Source organism: Gopherus evgoodei, chromosome 1, assembly GCF_007399415.2.
Source record: "Gopherus evgoodei ecotype Sinaloan lineage chromosome 1, rGopEvg1_v1.p, whole genome shotgun sequence".
In the NCBI taxonomy this organism is placed as follows: domain Eukaryota; kingdom Metazoa; phylum Chordata; order Testudines; family Testudinidae; genus Gopherus; species Gopherus evgoodei.
In genome coordinates, this window is record NC_044322.1 from 194096867 (window position 1) to 194114421 (window position 17555).

Sequence of the window (17555 nt, forward strand, 5' to 3'; positions counted from 1 at the left end):
CCCTAAGGGGCTGTCTATGGCTGGTGATCTGTGCCTGGGGTCCCTAAGGGTCTGTCTGTGGCTGGTGAACTGTGCCTGGGGTCCCTAAGGGGCTGTCTGTGGCTGGTGAGCTGTGCCTGGGGTCCCCAAGGGGCTGTCTGTGGCTGGTGAGCTGTGCCTGGGGTCCCTAAGGGGCTGTCTGTGGCTGGTGAGCTGTGCCTGGGGTCCCCAAAGGGCTGTCTGTGGCTGGTGACTTGTTCCTGGGGTCCCTAAGTGCTGTCTGTGGCTGATGAGCTGTGCCTGGGGTCTCTAAGGGGCTGTCTGGCTGGTGAGCTGTGCCTGGGGTCCCTAAGGGGCTGTCTGTGGCTGGTGAGCTGTGCCTGGGGTCCCTAAGTGCTGTCTGTGGCTGGGGAACGAAGCCCAGGAGTGAACTTTTGTAGGCTCCTGTTTTACTTTATGCGATTTCTTTCTCGCCCACCCCAGCTTTCCTGGCAGCTGTAAACTAGCGCTTGGCGCTCAGCAGCCTCCTGGCTCTGGCTGCACTGTAAACTTCGCGCATCCTGTTTATGCTGCATGAGAAACACTTAGGAATGCTTCCTGGAAGCGTCCAGCCCCCCCATTATCATTCCCTCCCCCAGCTCTCCAGGACGGCTGGAACCTAGCACCAGCTCTCCTGCTGCTGCGGTTCTGCTATTTCACAGAAGCTGCAGGCACACAGCGAAGCTGTGCTAACTAAGGCGACTTGTCTGTCCATATCTTCCCAGCACCAGCCACACGTGCCTGGTAACCCCTTCCAGCTGCTTTCTGTAAGAATGAGGCTGCTAGGCAGGCGCTGCGTCGCTTTCCACACTTGTTTGATTGTGGTGATTGCTCTCTCAGAGGCCAGGACATGTAAGTAAATTCGGCAACTTCAAAACTTAGGCAAAGTTCACACTTGCTTGTTTGTATGAATAATTCGGGTTGCTTTTGCCCCTTCCCTTATCCCTTGTTATGCACAGCACTTGGAAACTTACTATGCATAACAAGGCGATGGTGGCAGCCGTCTATTAATCTATAAGGCTCCTAGATTGCAGTCATAGAAAACAACATTACTGCTTTGTATATTTGTGGAAATAATTTGCTGCTTGCCTGTTTTCTCCTGAGGACAGATCAAGTGCCATTAAGATAGCAGAATTCAGAGTGAGTTAGGCCATTAGCCGCCATTTGTGTCAAGTTCTCTTCCAGTTTTTGCAAGGATAGTTCTAACTTCTTCCCCCGTTTTTTTACAGACGAAACAGACCCCTTATCATCTTTGTGCAATGCCTGAACTTTGAGCTTCAGCATTGCTGTTTTTCTTTTTCTTCAAAGTGCATTAATATGAGTTGGCAAACCAAAATAGACTCCCTGTACATTGTTTTCGCTAAATGCGGAGATAACTTTTGTTGCAGAAACAGGTTTATGTTGCTGATGTTTTTAGCACTAAAAATATGCAGTCCTGTGACTAAAGTAGTCTCTAAAGGAGACTTGTTGAATTCAAGTTGGGGCCCTTCTTTGCTCCTGGTCAATATTTTGAAAATTACTTACTTATTTCCAATGAATTGTTAATACAACTGTAGTGTTGAGAAAATGCTTTAGTACCGACAAGTTTTACTTTTGATTTATTATTCATTTGTTTTCTTAATTCAAATGACTGTGGTCTGAAGGTTGCCTGAGCAGCATAACTTCAAATCTGATGCTTTGAAATTAGGCAAATGCCACTGGTAATGTGGATTAGATGAAAAGACATGCCCATATAGGCTTTTGTTAACGTAGAGAGAGGAAAAATATTCTAGAAGTAATGGGGGTGGGGGTCAGTTTGCACTCAGGTCAAACATCACTTTTTTGCTGGTGCCAGAGTAAGAACATTCACAGGGAAGTAATTTGTGGCACTAGCAGAATTAACACCTTTAATATGTAAGCATGTTTATGACCTGTTTAATGATTAAACAGTTAGAAAAAAACCTAATATTTACCATTCAACCTTTTGTTTAAATGCTAGAGAATGATGAAAGCTCATTTTATACCTTATTTCTGTGCAGAGCCTAAAAAAAAACCATTTTTCATATGCCTTTTTCTTCTTTGTTCATGCCTTCCTGCTTAGTTTTCTCTCTTCCCTTACTCTCCCATGACATTACTCTCCCACTTATCTTTCCATGAACATTTATATTTGAAAATTAAAATTGCTTTCTAGGCTAGTATTCCAGTTCTGGCTCTAACCAATGTCAGGTGTTTTCAAAAGCATCCCCAATAATTCATCTTGTTGTTATGGACTCATTAAATTTAAATCCAGAAGGGACCTCCAGACCATCTAGTCTGACTTCCTTTTTCTCACAGGCCACCACAACCACCCAGCACCTGCCTAAACCCAACAACTGACATTTTACAGCCCACAAGTGACTAAACTAGGATGTGCCACAGGCAGAGAGTAGGAGGACCTGAAGTATTCTCAGGCCCCTATAATATCAGGAAATTCATCCTGCAATGGCAGAGAATTGTGTAATACTATAACCATCATGGAAAGTTTGCTTTTATGTATGGCTGCTAATCGGTTTACGCTTTGAAGCAAGAGGATGGCCAGCCCTTATAAATTTTGTTATACGTACTATAAATATTTATGCTGTTTAAATTCATATAAGTGGCTAAGCAATTTTAACTAAAATATTTTTCTCAATAATATCCTGCGGCAGTGAGCAGGATTAGTTAGTCCTCTTCAGAGCTGGTTGGGAATTTTCTGGTGAAACAAAGTGTCATCAGAAAATGCCAGCTAGTTGAGCTCAAAATATTTTGTGAAAACATCTTGGGTTTGCTAAACTTTCGTTGAATCACACCCAGGGTTCCATCAGAAACCTGCCCAGTTTCCTGGTGGGCTGCTTGGGACCCCAGCTCTTACAGGGCTTGTGGCTCTGGGACAACTGCTCTGTGCACTGCCCCAGGGCCACAGACCCCTGGGAGTCCTGGCAGCTGCTGATTGAAACTGATGCAATTCTTGTCAATTCCAACACTGCTTTACAGCAGTGGTGAAACTAAAGTCAACATAGTTCTTGTTAATCAACTGCTACTGGCGTCCTCTGTCTGACCATAAGTTACATCTGCCTGAACTGATTCTCATAGGACAGTAATTAATATTATGCACACCCTGTCTGATTATGCAGTGCAGGCCTCATACATTCATTCTAATCTGATAAGGTAAATTGTGAAAATGCTAATTAGTGCAATGCAGGTATAGAACGGTTGTGCCCATCAGCTAACATGTCAGCCTCACCCTCTAACCCTATGACTTGGACTTTTTCCAGGTTTGTTTATCCATATCTTTCTTGTTAACTAGGAATAGCCAAAAACAAATACAGCAACAGAAAAACCCTAGTCTAATTTAGGTGCTGTATCTGCAGTACCATGTGAGGAATGTATTAAGGGTTTGATTCAAAACTCATTCAAATTAGTGGGAGTTTTTCCACTTTGAATCAGATCCCAGTAGAATAGTGATTATTGCTACAACAAAATATTCTCCAACTAATTCATTTATTCACAAGAAATTTAAAATTAAAAGTCAGTAATAAGAGCAACATGGAGATGTTCAAAAAGTAAATAGTGATACACATGCAGCATTACACCTACAAAATATATAGATAGTCCGTAAGTATCTCCATTAACATTTGTAGAGGGACATGAATTTCCTTTCACAACATCAGCCCAAACATTTTTCAAGCTGTGCCACTAGTGTCATCTCCTGAGATTTTGCATTGTGTACTGGGTTGTTAACCTTAGGTTGTGAAGTGTTCATAAAGTATTTACTTTAGAAGTATTAGCAGGCTTCTCTTGGCTTATAAAAAGCACTTATAGCCTCATATAAAATAAGTGGTTCACAGAATACATTACTTATATGTAATTAAAACAAGTTATTCTAACATATTGTAAGATTCTGCATAATTTTTCATCCCGCTTGTCAAGTCTCTCCCTTTTTTTAGAATACCCAGGATTAAAACAATGTTTTCCAGTAACACAGTGACATTTAAATGATGCTTTGGGCATGGCTTTGTACAAAGAGATCTAAGAATCCCTGTAAATGTCAATCAGAATATTTATTTTGGCAACTAACACACAGACAAAGCAATCCTGAAATATCCTTCCTCTTTCCCACATTGCCTGACAATGTTGCACATGGCTACAGCATGACTACCAACTGAATTCTGATTTTTGTTCTAGCACCTCACTCTAAGTTAATTTTTACCCTACCACATTGCTGAGCTGTACAATGTGAACAATGTTTGGTTTTACAAAGTTTTGTCTCAGCAGTATGCCTCCGAGTTCCTGGTTAGGAAACGTCGAGCCAATTCTTTTATGGAAGAAAGTAAGAAGGGAAATTTAGAAAGAGAATGCATTGAAGAACTGTGCAATAAAGAAGAAGCCAGAGAAATATTTGAAAATAATCCTGAAACGGTAAGAATTTGATAAGCATTTGAGAACTGGAGAACAGTTTTGTGCAGAGGAGGAAGAAAAAAACCTGGAAATGCATAGGTTTCTATATAGTAGGGCTAAAAAGCATTCAGACCAGGAGTGAAATTCTTCCACGTGCAGAGTGCCAGCCCAGTGCATATGCACATTACCTATTAAGGGAGACAGATGAGATGCACAAAGTATGGCTGTGTGTACTTTCTTTTTATTTTATTTTTTAAAGGCACAAATTTCCCAGCACTCCATGCATGGAACACCCATTGGCCTCAAATGAGAATTCTACAGAGAGACCACTTGCACAACAAAACATCTCCTAACAAATTACTGGTGCAGCCATTTTTATCATAAAGATATTGGGCAGCCTTACTGGAGGACTTTCTTCTAAGTACAAGAGTCTAGTGCCTGAGTTCATACCCAGCACACTGGATCTACGATGTTAAATGTTTGAGACATTAAATTTGCATTACAGAATGGACCTTATTCGGTAGATATATAAAGTTAGAAAATGAATTATTTTATTTTTGGTTGTAAATAAAGTCTGTATTGTTTGCATGATCTGCCTTTGATCAAATAGCACAAGCTATTGGGCTACTTTTAGTGTTAGGATTATAGTTTTTAATTAAAAAATACCACATAAGGGTGCAGTATTATTAATCACTTTGTTAAATAAAAAGCCAAAACATTTTTCCATTTCATTTTAAATATAAATACATGTTCAAAACTAGATTTTTAGTACCTGTCATTATTAAGTGCAATTTTATTTCCAGGATTAATTTTGGGTGAAAATCTTGCCATATGGGGGCGGGGAGGGGGGGAGATTTTCAAAGGCAGAAAGGACAATTCTGTCCAGCTCCCATTAATTGCCCTTTATACCTTCGAAAATCTCCTTCTAGGCATCCAAATATCTGACTGCACCTGCAAATCAGGCACTTGTGTCTACAAAAAGACAGGTCAAGATTCCTTTGAAAAAAGTCTGAATTATTTCTCTTTTAGATCTTATCTGTTGTAAGGTTTGACTTGGACTGCCACTCTGTACAAGACTTTTAGGCAGGGCCGGCTTTGGCAAGTGCGGGACCCGATTCCTGGGGGATAGGGCTTGTACTCACCGGGCGGTGCTCCCAGTCTTCGGCAGCACTTTGGATTGCCAGCTGGGAGAGTGGGACCGTTGGGCTGCCGCGCTCTGGCCGGGGTCACGGGGCTTGCCGCGCTCTGGCCGGTGCTCTGGCCAGAGGAACGGGGCCACCAAAGAGTAAAAAAAATTCAAAAGGCACCTAAGGAGTGGGCCTTCTGAGGCGCAGGGCCCGATTCCTGGGAATCGGGAGAATCGGCCTAAAGCCAGCTTTGCTTTTAGGCACAAACAGTACAAAGACAATTTTGCACCTCGTGATTTTTGGGACTGCTATAGTGTGCGCTGACTCAGCAAAGGACAGACTGGTCCTTTCTCCCTCTCTGACACAGGGAGAGAAATGCTATTCAGTGCTGAATCCTAATCTCCAACTTGGAGAGCAGAACCATAAAGGCAGAGGATTCCTCACCCATTTTTTTCTGCCCCTCCCCTCCCTTTGGTAATCTGGAGCCCTGTGTTTGAATGTAAAAGCAAGTTTTATAGAAGATTCCTAGTTGATTCCATAGATGAAAGAAAGAAGAGGTCCATCAATTATCATTTTTATTCATCTCCTTTTTCAATTACAGCACAAATACCTTTCAGTAAGTGTCTAGTTAACATTTTATAATAATTCCAATTATCTTAAAACTTACTAAACTTCTCTTATTCTTTTTACAGGAATATTTTTACCCCAAATATTTAAGTAAGTACTAATCCCCATCAACCCATAAAAAACACACCTCCTTGCGTGCTGTACTTTATCATAGAGTTTGTATAATACTGAGGGCTTTCTTCCCACTTGCATACTATCAGTTGCAATAGCTGGGTGTTTTTCTTTTGAATTCTGATGTCCAGTAGCTCACAAGCTCTTCTGTACAGTTAGAACCTGACTGAGCCATTCAGAATGTGAGGCTGTGATTAGGTGTCCTTAATGTGTCAACTGGTTTTCTAGCTCAAACTGTGAGAATAAGCTCTTTGAAGGTGCAGTGCTTAATTTCTGTTGTGATGATTTCAGTCTAAATGGGTGTTTGGCCCATAAGCAGATTGTGTTGGTTTGTATTTACAGGCTGCCTCGGCTCCCATCGAGCAGGGATTTTCAGGATTACTGATGTTATTTCAGATTCCTCAACTGACCTGAGAAACTGTGTGAAAGGTAAGAATTTATGATATAAATTTCACAAACAGTACTGAGACAGAGTTATGGTGTATCTAATACTGATTTGGGTTTAAACATACACCCCTCCCTTCCCCGAGCAGTCCAGTTATCTAGAAAGTAAAATTATATTCAAAATAGTAGAGCAGGGGTCGGCAGCCTTTCAGAAGTGGTGTGCTGAGTCTTTATTTATTCACTCTGATTTAAGGTTTTGCATGCCAGTAATACATTTTAATGTTTTTAGAAGGTCTCTTTCTATAAGTCTATAATATATAACTAAACTATTGTTGTATGTAAAGTAAATAAGGTTTTTAAAATGTTTGAGAAGCTTCATTTAAAATTAAATTAAAATGCAGAGCCCCCCGGACCAGTGGCCAGGACCCGGACAGTGTGAGTGCCACTGAAAATCAGCTCGCATGTCACCTTCGGCATACGTGCCATAGGTTGCCTACCCCTGTAGTAGAGTTTACTCTCACTCTTGAGTAATACTCTGGGGGAATTCTGCACCAAAAAAAATAAAAATTCTGCCCACAGTATTTTAAAATTCTACATATTTTATTTGTCAAAATAACACAATATAATCATGACCGTTTCAATTATTTTGGTAATTTATTTCAAAATATCTGTCAGGAAGTATGTCTGTAATAATACAGACCCCAAAAAAGATTCTGGTAAATTTTTTTTGACAAATAGATTCTTTACTAGGCATATTAAAATAGAACTTGGCGTTAGTTAATTCACCCTATTCTCTCTTTCCTCATGCCCCCCCCCCCACCTCCCAATTCATCTCAGTCCTTCCATTCACCCACACTCACCCCTGCCAATCCAACCTACCCTCCCCTGGCTCAGAACCCCCATAAATTCCCAGTGATCTCTTCCTTCTATCCAATCTCCTCTTGCTCAGGAACACCCTTCCCTTTTAATTCCCCTCCCTCCACACATTTCCTGCCCATCAAGCTCACTTGTGGTTGGACCTAAGGAAACAGAAGGAAAGAGGCAGAAAGGAAGGTCTTTGGCTGCAGAAAGAATGTGTAGAAAGTCCCATAGCTTGCTTTTGTGGAGTTAATCTGTGTTAGCCACTCATCGGCCATATTCCCTTCCCTGTGCCTGCACCCTCTTCTGCCTGAGCTGGAGTCACCTATTTGCAGCAGGTAATACTGCACCCTGCAATGCAGCAGCCTTTCTATGGGTGCTATACCCTTTCTGTGGTGTGACATAATCAGTGGGGCTCACCTACAGCAACCACTCAATGACCAGCTGCCCCTGGATGTAATTGACAAATATGCAAACAAAAGATTGTTACTTTCTGTTTTTCAGTTCTTATGAGCAGGTTAAAGTCAATGGGGGTACTGCAGGGTTGGGTCTATATAATATGATGGTAACCATCCAATTCACTGTTCTGAATCATCTGATATAACCAATCCCTTTTTTCCTTCCCTTTCTATTATTACTAGGGTGACCAGATGTCCCGATTTTTGGGTCTTTTTCTTATATAGCCCTACTCATTGGAACCCTAACCCTATTACCCTCCACCGCATCCTGATTTTTCACATTTGCTGTCTGGTCACCTTAATTAGTACTTGTGTTTTAAAACACCACATTTTAAAAAGCAAGCCTCAAAAAGCTACAGGCCCACTCTTCACAAATATGTAATCCCAAAGTAGGAGCAAGACATTTGTAAATATGGGAGACCTTGGAAAAAACTAATCTGTAAAGCTATCAGCAAACTGAAGCAAGAATAAACTCATTCAGCACCCCAGCATGTTGATGTAAGGCAAAGAAAGCGGGAAAATAGTCAGAGTATAAACTTACCTACCAACTTAGGGGAGTACAGGGTAAAACGATAGGCTCTGCGTTCTCCCTGTGGTAGACATGTTGCACCTCGCTTTACATTGCCACGCAGGGATGCACACAGGAGCGGCGCCAGGGTTTCTGACGCCCTAGGCGGATGGCCATTTCGTCGCCCCCTGCGGGTCCGGTGGAGCTGCCGCAGTCATTTTGGTGGATGGTGCGCTGGTCTAAAGGCTCCAGCAGGTCTACCGCAGTCATGCCTGTGGCAGGTCCACCGGAGCCTTTAGACCAGCGGACCACCCGCCGGCATCACTGCCGCAGCTCCACTGGAGCCTTTCCAGCAGCGGACCGTCCGCCGGCATGACTGCGGTAGGTCCACTGGACCTGCATGCCGCCCCCCCCGGCAAAATAGTGCTCCCCAAAAATTCTGGCGCCCTAGGCCATTGCCTAGGTCACCTAAATTGTAGCACTGGCCCTGGATGCACAGAACGTTCTCGATTCCTCTCCATGCTCCAATTTTTTATTTTTGTAAGTGAATTTAAAGTTAGTGAAAGCTGCCAGTTGGATAGCACTGGGAAGTGAAGTTTCCAGTTTGTCAGTGGAGCATATACAGCACAGGCAGCAGGCGTGGGAGCTTCCACACAAATGCATCACCTCTAGCATGACAAAGGAATTGGTCTCTGTAACCTTTCAGACCTTGACCTCTGCTGAGACAACTGGGATGATGATTGATGATGCAGACAGCTATTGACTAAGAACAGACCTGAGACCTCTAGGTTAATTTACCTATGCCACTGAAGAGCCATCGTTTGGTAATGGCTTGCTGCTATTACCAACCTGGGCCTGTCTGCACCCACTAGTAACAAGCACTGTATACCAATTCCCATGAGCCATTCATTTCATAATGGTCTTCTCTTGGTGAGGGGAAAATGTTGCTGATCCATAACTGGTAATAGCAGCAAAGAGTCCGGTGGCACCTTATAGACTAACAGACATATTGGAGCATGAGCTTTCGTGGGTGAATACCCACTTTGTCGGATGCATGTGAATGCAACGAAGTGGGTATTCACCCACGAAAGCTCATGCTCCAATACGTCTGTTAGTCTATAAGGTGCCACAGGACTCTTTGCTGCTTTTACAGATGCAGACTAACACGGCTACCCCTCTGATACATAACTGGTAATGTTGTCTTTGGACTAGCTGCCAAAGGGGACAAAGTGCGTTGTAGCTTTTGAGGTAACTTATCTCTGGGCAGAATTAATAGAAGGACATGTGCTATGTGGATGCTTTTTCTTGTGTGACAAGCTTTTTCCTTCTTGTGAAGGGTGACTATCAGAGGAAAGGAGATAGAAAACAAGATTATGGAAAAGCAGAGTGTAAAAATCACCTTTTTTTCCACCTAATCTTTTCCCCTCTGCACACACAGAAATTTCAGACCAATGTAGCCCTCTGCCATGCAATGAAGATGGATATATGGAATGCATCGATGGGCAGGCCAAATACACATGTGTCTGTAAACCAGGCTGGCAAGGAGAGAGATGTGAAGAAGGTACAGTTCATATCGTGACTATGGGGGTAGTAACTGTTACTATGGCTGAAATTAGAGCATTATTAACAGTACCATATCTTTAAATACATAAAAGAAGCAGCAAATAGCCTATCTTAGATTAAGATTTCTTGGGCTCCCTCCCTCCCCTTCTGTGACATACCGGGGCACAATCCAGATAAATGAATTGCTGTGTTACCCCAGGTCTGTAACCCGGGGATGGAGGTGTCCTTCACAATGCCTTGCTGCTGTAGCCTCTAATCTGGACTGCTCACAAACTGCCCCCAGCTATGTCTGTATGTGCTGCAACCAGCCAGCTACAAATTGGCTCTTATCAGTCTTAAAGATTACCACAAGGTGATCCCGACACATTCCCAGTCCCAGATTTCCTCTCAGAAACATATGACCTGTACTGCCCAGCCCTCTCCTGGACAGTACAGATACATTGAGTCGATTATTCCTTTAAGGCAATGTTTCCCAAACTTGAGACGCTGCTTGTGTAGGGAAAGCCCCTCGTGAGCTGGGCCAGTTTTTTTACCTGCCATGTCCACAAGTTCGGCCACTGGGAGCCGCGATCGGCCAATCTTGCTGATGTGGCAGGTAAACAAACCAGCCCAGCCCGCCAGGGGCTTTCCCTGCACAAACGGCATCCCAAGTTTGGGAAACACTGCCTTAAAGGGAATTACATGCACAACTTTTTACCCTAAATGAAATTACTCAGACAGTTCAGTTTAAACACACTGGATTAGATAAAACAATAAAACAAATTTATTAACTACAAAGAGAGAGAGATCTTAAGTGAGTACAAGTAATGAAAGATAAAAGTCAGACATGTTTACAAGAAAAATAAAGACTAACTTAACAAACTATATTAGATTCAAAGCAAAGTTCTCTCATCTGTGTCAAAGGAAACTCCATGCTGTTTCTTTGCTAAGATGTAGATTTTTGCCCCTGCCCTCTTTCCTGTCAAAGAATGGCCACTTTGCTGGTAATTGTCCATCAACCCTGTGTACACCTGGCTGAGGCATCATCTTGCCTTTTGTCTCTGAGGGACTGATTTGATCACTCCCCAAATTCATCTGGAAAATATATTTTTAGTCATGATTTCAGTTTATAACTTCACATATCACGCTACTGCCATGACATTACCGATCAGCAAATTATGAGTTTTTAAATGATACTTCACAAGACATGACTTGTACAGAAGTTACTACAATAGTGTATGGGTGTGAACACGGATATATTCTGTTTCACCTTCTAGATATAAATGAATGTGAAGACCCAGCAAATAAAAATGGAGGTTGTAGCCACAGCTGTACTAATTTTCCTGGAAGCTATCGCTGTTCCTGTGACAATGGATACTATATGCTTCCAAATAAACAGGACTGCAAAGGTAAGAAATGACACTTAAAACATCATTGTATGAAAAGAAATTATGTTTGGATACTACCAATTAGAGAATTTAGGCTGAACTATAGCTACTGTCCCTTTACATTTTCCTCTCCTATTTCGAGCCAAATTTTGTTATCCGATGCATATTTGATTCCCATTGATATGCCCAACTTATTTCACTATTACGGTTGTGTAAGCCTTTTTACATGAACCCAGGCTAGTTAATTAATGAAACCTGGGCTTGGGTCACAAACCCCAGACTTAAACCAGTTTCATAGCCCAAGTCAAGTTTCTAGAATGCAAAGGGCAGTTAACGTTGTTAGCCTGAAACACAGTCTGTGAAAATCTGTGGCGTTGATTGGATTTCACTCTGAGTTTTGGATTCCTTCACTTGAAAGGAAAATATTAATGAATTCTGAGGATGCGCTTTATTAGGATGACCAGATGGCCAGATTTTACAGGGACAGTCCTAACATTTAGGGCTTTGTCTTATATAGGTGCCTATACCTCCCACTCCTGTCCTGAATTTTCACACTTGCTATCTGGTCATCCTATTCTTTATATAGGGAAAGGCTTGTGCTGCATTGCATCACTATAATTACTTGCAGGGTGTAGCCCAAAGGCCTTTTCATTGACTATAGATTTAAGTCTTTATTTTGGAATAAAATTCCAGGTAAAGGGCATGTGTTAATATAGTTAGCAGAAAAATGTCATGGCATTTTGGCAAGAAAATAGCTTACTTCATCCTAGTATTGCATTTCTTTACTATTCAAAATTTTTCTGTTGAACTGCACTAACTGGTATGGATACCGTCGTCAGGGGATAAAGGAACAGACGTTCAGGCTGGCTTTCACTGGACTTCTGTTTAGTGCATGTACTTTTGTGGACACAAATAATCAATGATATCGTGACTCCTGTATAATCCCATTGCAATACTGCAATCTGACAAATGCAGGCTCACAAGTTGGTTGAACGGAGCCTGTTCATATACTTTCCATCCTTTAGAGCTAGATTGTGCACCCTCTTGGCCCATGTTGGTGAGCCCTTGTTCACACAAGTAGTCCTTCTGATGCCAGAGAGGTTACCTGCCATTAATGAGGGCTCACCAATATGAGTAACAGCTGCACAATCTAGCTCTCAATCAGGAATGATGATGAACAGAGCATTACAGTAAACACATTTGTGCTACTTTTTCCCCTTTCAACCTCTGACACATTGTCCCTTTTCCTTGGATCCTTAGTACAGCCTACAGAGTATCAAGGTACATAGAAGGAGACCGCACTTGGGGGCAGGGTAAAATTTCCTGCAGAATCTTCTGGAAGTCTCCCTTACAAAGGAGACTATGCCAAACCTAGCAAGATCTGCCAGAATTGTGAGCCTTTTTTTGTTGTTTTTGTTTTGCCCTTACAATCTTGAGGCAGGGTAAAATGTCATGAGAAAAACTTTATTCTCAGTAACACTTCTGAATTTATAGACCGGGATGAATGTACGATACATCCAAACATCTGTGGGACAGCACAGTGCAAGAACAACCCTGGCAAATATAAATGTGAATGTGCAGAAGGCTACACATATAATTCAACTTCAAAGAATTGTGAAGGTAAAAGGTGTTTTTTTTTTGTTTTTTTTAAATAACTGCTCTGACAATTTGGGAAATCTGTCTATATGACGCTACAAATTCTAGTTGATTTTATGAAATTGTTGCATCATTAAATGCCTCTATGAACATGGAATCAGCCATCTGCTACCATCTCTCCCAGTTCAAGGACAATAGAGAGATAACTTAAACCAGTTCCCATTCAATAGGAGCAGGGTAGAACAATGGGCTGGCTAAAGTTTAGACAATCCAGTTATCTTATGTGCTTTGCAGAGAGTGGGGTTTGGAGCAGTGGAAGGGAACAAAGACACAGGATGTGTCAGAGTAGGGGTTTACAAACACAAAGGGTACACCCATCTCAGAGCCCAGGTCAAACTGACTCAGGCTTGTACTTTGGGGCTGAAAATAGCAGTGTAGATTGGAGGGTCAGCCCGAGCCCAAATATCTACACTGCTCTCTTAGCCCTGCAAGCCTGAGTCAGTTGACCCAGGCTCTGAGACTCTCTGTTGCAGGGGGGATTTTTTGTTTTTGTTTTTTTCTGCTGTGTAGATGTACCCAAAGGCTGAGCAGGGACTCAAAAGGGAAGCTTTTTGATTACCAGATCAACTGGAGGCGAAGGATACTGACTGCAGGGGTCAGGGAAAGATGCAGTAACTGGGAGAAGCCCTAAGCTGGGGGAGTGAAATTCAATACAAGGGACTTGGAGCCCTGACACAATACCAGCTGAAATCCCAAAGAATGCTCAAGGGTGGTGAGGAAACTGAAGAATGGCATACAGGTGGTTCATTGTTTTGCCTAGATCTGTATATCTTTTGTGCTGTCTAAAGTAAAGAGTGAGCGATTTAGAAATCCCTCTGCAAAGTCTGTTATTTGTTTGTGTTTCTGAAAGGGTGAACTATAAACCAGTGGGTGACTACTCACAAGACAAGCTCTAGGGAAGGGCTTTGCTTATACTACTGAAGTGTGTTGGGGGTCAGCACACGTGCTAAGGGCCGCGTGCAGCTGGGCTGTGCAGTCCATCCTCCATGCAGGGGTATATGAGACAGAGTTTGTGCCCAAAAAGTGTGCCAGAGAGTCTGCAGCCAGAGATTGTAGCTGGAGCCTACCCTGTGAACCTGGGGGGGGCTTCAAGGCACACAGGCCCAGCAAGTGGGTGTAACACAGCAGCCTGGTGAGGGTCCAGCAGGGGTATCTCAACCAGGGCTGTTACAATTGCTACAACATATAAAACAACTTTCTACACACTTCTATGGGTATATTAATCACCCCATTTTGTGTCACTATCCTTCAAATGTTGGGTGCTCGTTGATATTGAGTCAATCTGGCTACTCTTCATAAAGGGTGCAAATATAATACTGGAGGGATTCACTCTCAAAAAATTGGGACCTGAGACCGCCATTTAAAAATGGTCCATTCCTCTCCTCCACCCCCATTACACCTCCTCCATGCAATCTAATACACCTCTACCTCGATATAACGCTGTCCTTGGGAGCCAAAAAATCTTACCACGTTATAGGTGAAACCGTGTTATACTGAACTTGCTTTGACCCACCGGAGTGTGCAGCCTCCCCCTGGCCCCGAGCACTGCTTTACCGCCTTATATCCAAATTCGTGTTATATCGGGTAGCGTTATATCGAGGTAGCAGTATATATGAGTTGTCAGAAGAAGACTGTCCTTTCAGAAATTTTCTAGAGAGAGAAGAACATTTCTTTATGAAATCAGCATGTGGAAGAAAGCGTCCCTCCAGAGAAAGTTACCATAACTATTCATGCTGAAGGTGAATATATAATTTAGCTAGTGGTAGAGCTCTGAAAAGGCACTGTACAAATATTCAAATGTCTAATTTGCCTTTAAAAAATATTTGAGTATTTGCAGATTTGATTCTGGATCATTTTAATTTATCCCACCAGCTTTAATGTTTACTATACAGTGGAAATAATGAAATTCCAGCGGGTGGGAAAAGAAAAAAAAGAACTTTTAGGATTTTATCTTAGGAGGAAATTTGCCATGTTTGCAGTTTAACACAAGCTCTTTATAGCACAGAGAGTGCTGTAAACACAAATGGTGACCTGCAGATACTGCCTTTTTATTATCACACCAAAAATAAATAAATAAAGACAGACTTACAAATAGTTCTTTGCTAGCAGTGACATCTGTTCTCCCTTGCCCAATTACTGTGGAATTAAAGAGAGGATACTAACAGATTTGTAACTGTGTATACTGGGATAAAAAAAAGACACTATGGTTTCAAGGAACAATCTGAAATAGTTTCCCCCCTCCCCTCTTGTGTACATTTAGGTTGTGTGGGGTTCTCCTTAAGTGTAAATTTTACTTTTAAAATTGGGATCCTGAACAGTTGTGAGACTAGGGCCATGGCTACACTTACAGTTCTGCAGCGCTGGTAGTTACAGCTGTGGTCGTACAGCTGTTTAGGGCCAGCGCTGCAGTGTGGCCACATTTGCAGCATTTGCAGCGCTGTTGGGAGTGGTGCATTGTGGGCAGCTATCCCAGCATTCAAGTGGCTGCAACGTGCTTTTCAAAAGAGGGGGGTAGGGTGGAATGTGACAGGAGCGTGGGGGAGACAGAGAGAATGGATTTTTGGAGCTGACACTGTTCTCAGCTCCCTGCCTTGCAAGTTCTGAGGACTGGAAGACACACAGTGCCTACCTTCAATCATTTTAAAAGTTCTGACCCCTTCCCCCACCCCTCTCTCATTCACTAAATGCAAATTATGCACTCCTAAATAGCCATCAGACCAGATAAGCATCTGCTCAACATGGACTTCCCCCTCCCCCTCTGCCGTGTGAGCGTGCTGTTTCTCTCTTCAAGCAAACAGCTGTGAACATTCCAAAGTAATTCCCCTGCCTGCCTCCGCTCGCTCAGCAAACAGGAGCTGTGTTTGTTTTTTAAATAAGCAGTTTGGCTGAACTCCGAGCTCCCCCTTTCTTCCGGTTTGTTGTGGACAGGAATTCTGGGATACCTCCTTATACCCTGGAGGCCAATAAAAGCGCTGGTGGTGTCCACACTTGATGACTAGCGCTGCATCACCAGCGCTGGAATCGCTATACCCGAGGCACGACCGGGTGTACAGCCAGCGCTGCAACCAGGGAGTTGCAGTGCTGGCTGTGCTTTGCAAGTGTGGCCACATCCTGAGTTGCAGTGCTGTAACCCCCTCACCAGCGCTGCAACTCTCCAGGGTAGCCAAGCCCTAGGGATAGTAACAAAAGCAGGGTTGTGCAGATGGACAGCAACTTAGCCTGTCTGAAGGTTGGCAACATGTATGTTTCCATTGTCATGTTGAAGGGCCAGATTGACTCCTGTGGATTAGTGAAGTCTAAGTTACAGAAACACGCATATCTACACATAGAGGCTATAGTGGTAGCTGCTGCAGAGGGAGGAGGTAGGATTCTCCTCTCTTGCCCCTGGAGAGGGCAGCTGCAGTATCAGCATCTCCCTCTTCTGGGGGTTCTGTGGATGGAAAGCAGCTGTCAAATCCAGTCAGGGTTCATAAACATCCCTCCAGCAGAAACTGCCTAGATAGGTACTGACTTTGCTCATTCCCATCCGACCACTTGTGTGGCTCTACCAGCCCACTACAGACACTATGGCAAAGCAGGTCTTCCTGGAGACTAGCACTTGCTGCACCTCCTTGCCCTCCAAGCAGACATACCGGTTCTGAGGCCACAGTTTGCATTGTCAGAATCCTGGAGGTGAATCAAACCTGGGGTTTAAAACACAATAGAAGTTGTTTTAAAGAATAATGTAAGCCCACTACAGTTTAACTTGGATATTGATCGTGTCTTCAGCTCCACACATCTCTATCCTTCCTGAACAGACTGTTTCTCCTAAACAGGCCCTTGGTCAACTAAACAAACAGCAAAAGACAGTAAGATTGGGCATTTTAATAGGTATAGTGCCTTTCCTCCAAGCATCTCAAAACCCTTCAGAAGTATTAGTTGTCTAGTCCTCTCAACACACCAAGGAAGTATCTGCCACATAAATTATGGGGAACCTCTGGCACAGAGAGGTTAAATGACATATGCCAAGTCACTCAGTGAGTCAGTGTCAAGTACTAGAATCAAAGCCAGGAATCTTGGGAACTAGTTCCTGGTTCTGCCCAATACATTTTGCTCACCACTTTATAAAGTAGAGCGTAAAGAGGAGCTCTTGAATTTAATTTTTAAAAACCTTGCATGCTACAAAACCAAATCATGTTTTAAAAATATATTTACTAGCATGCTCTCATTTATTTACATCAAAAGGGCAGTGCATTTCAGAACCGGCATTGCAAAATTTCTTTATACATTTCCCTTAGCTCATGCCTACAAAGCCTCTCACCTCACGAGAGATTTTGCTTGTTTTCATATTAGAAATGTAACAATTAAATTTGCCTTTCACACAACCTCTCTTTCCTACATTATTTATTGCACATAGCCAACAACATGAAAAAGGTAGTGGGTTTACCTCCTTAACAGCCAAGTGGTTTTTGCTTTTAATCTCCCTAAGTTGGTCTCCATAGAC

General features: G+C 42.7%; 1 protein-coding gene across 2 annotated transcripts in view; it reads left to right on the plus strand.

Annotated features, from left to right (window-relative positions):
* Positions 1 to 502: 502 nt before the first annotated feature.
* Positions 503 to 17555, plus strand: part of PROS1 (protein S) — a 43840-nt gene continuing 26787 nt past the window's right edge. Inside the window, exons 1-7 of one of the 2 annotated variants that reach the window (XM_030581566.1) lie at positions 503 to 870; positions 4277 to 4434; positions 6233 to 6257; positions 6621 to 6707; positions 9925 to 10047; positions 11306 to 11437; positions 12911 to 13036. In XM_030581566.1, the coding sequence (XP_030437426.1) occupies positions 792 to 870; positions 4277 to 4434; positions 6233 to 6257; positions 6621 to 6707; positions 9925 to 10047; positions 11306 to 11437; positions 12911 to 13036 (730 nt within the window). In that variant the 5' untranslated portion in view covers positions 503 to 791. The remainder of the gene's footprint in view (positions 871 to 4276; positions 4435 to 6232; positions 6258 to 6620; positions 6708 to 9924; positions 10048 to 11305; positions 11438 to 12910; positions 13037 to 17555) is intronic. The other variant, XM_030581572.1, reaches the window with a different exon arrangement.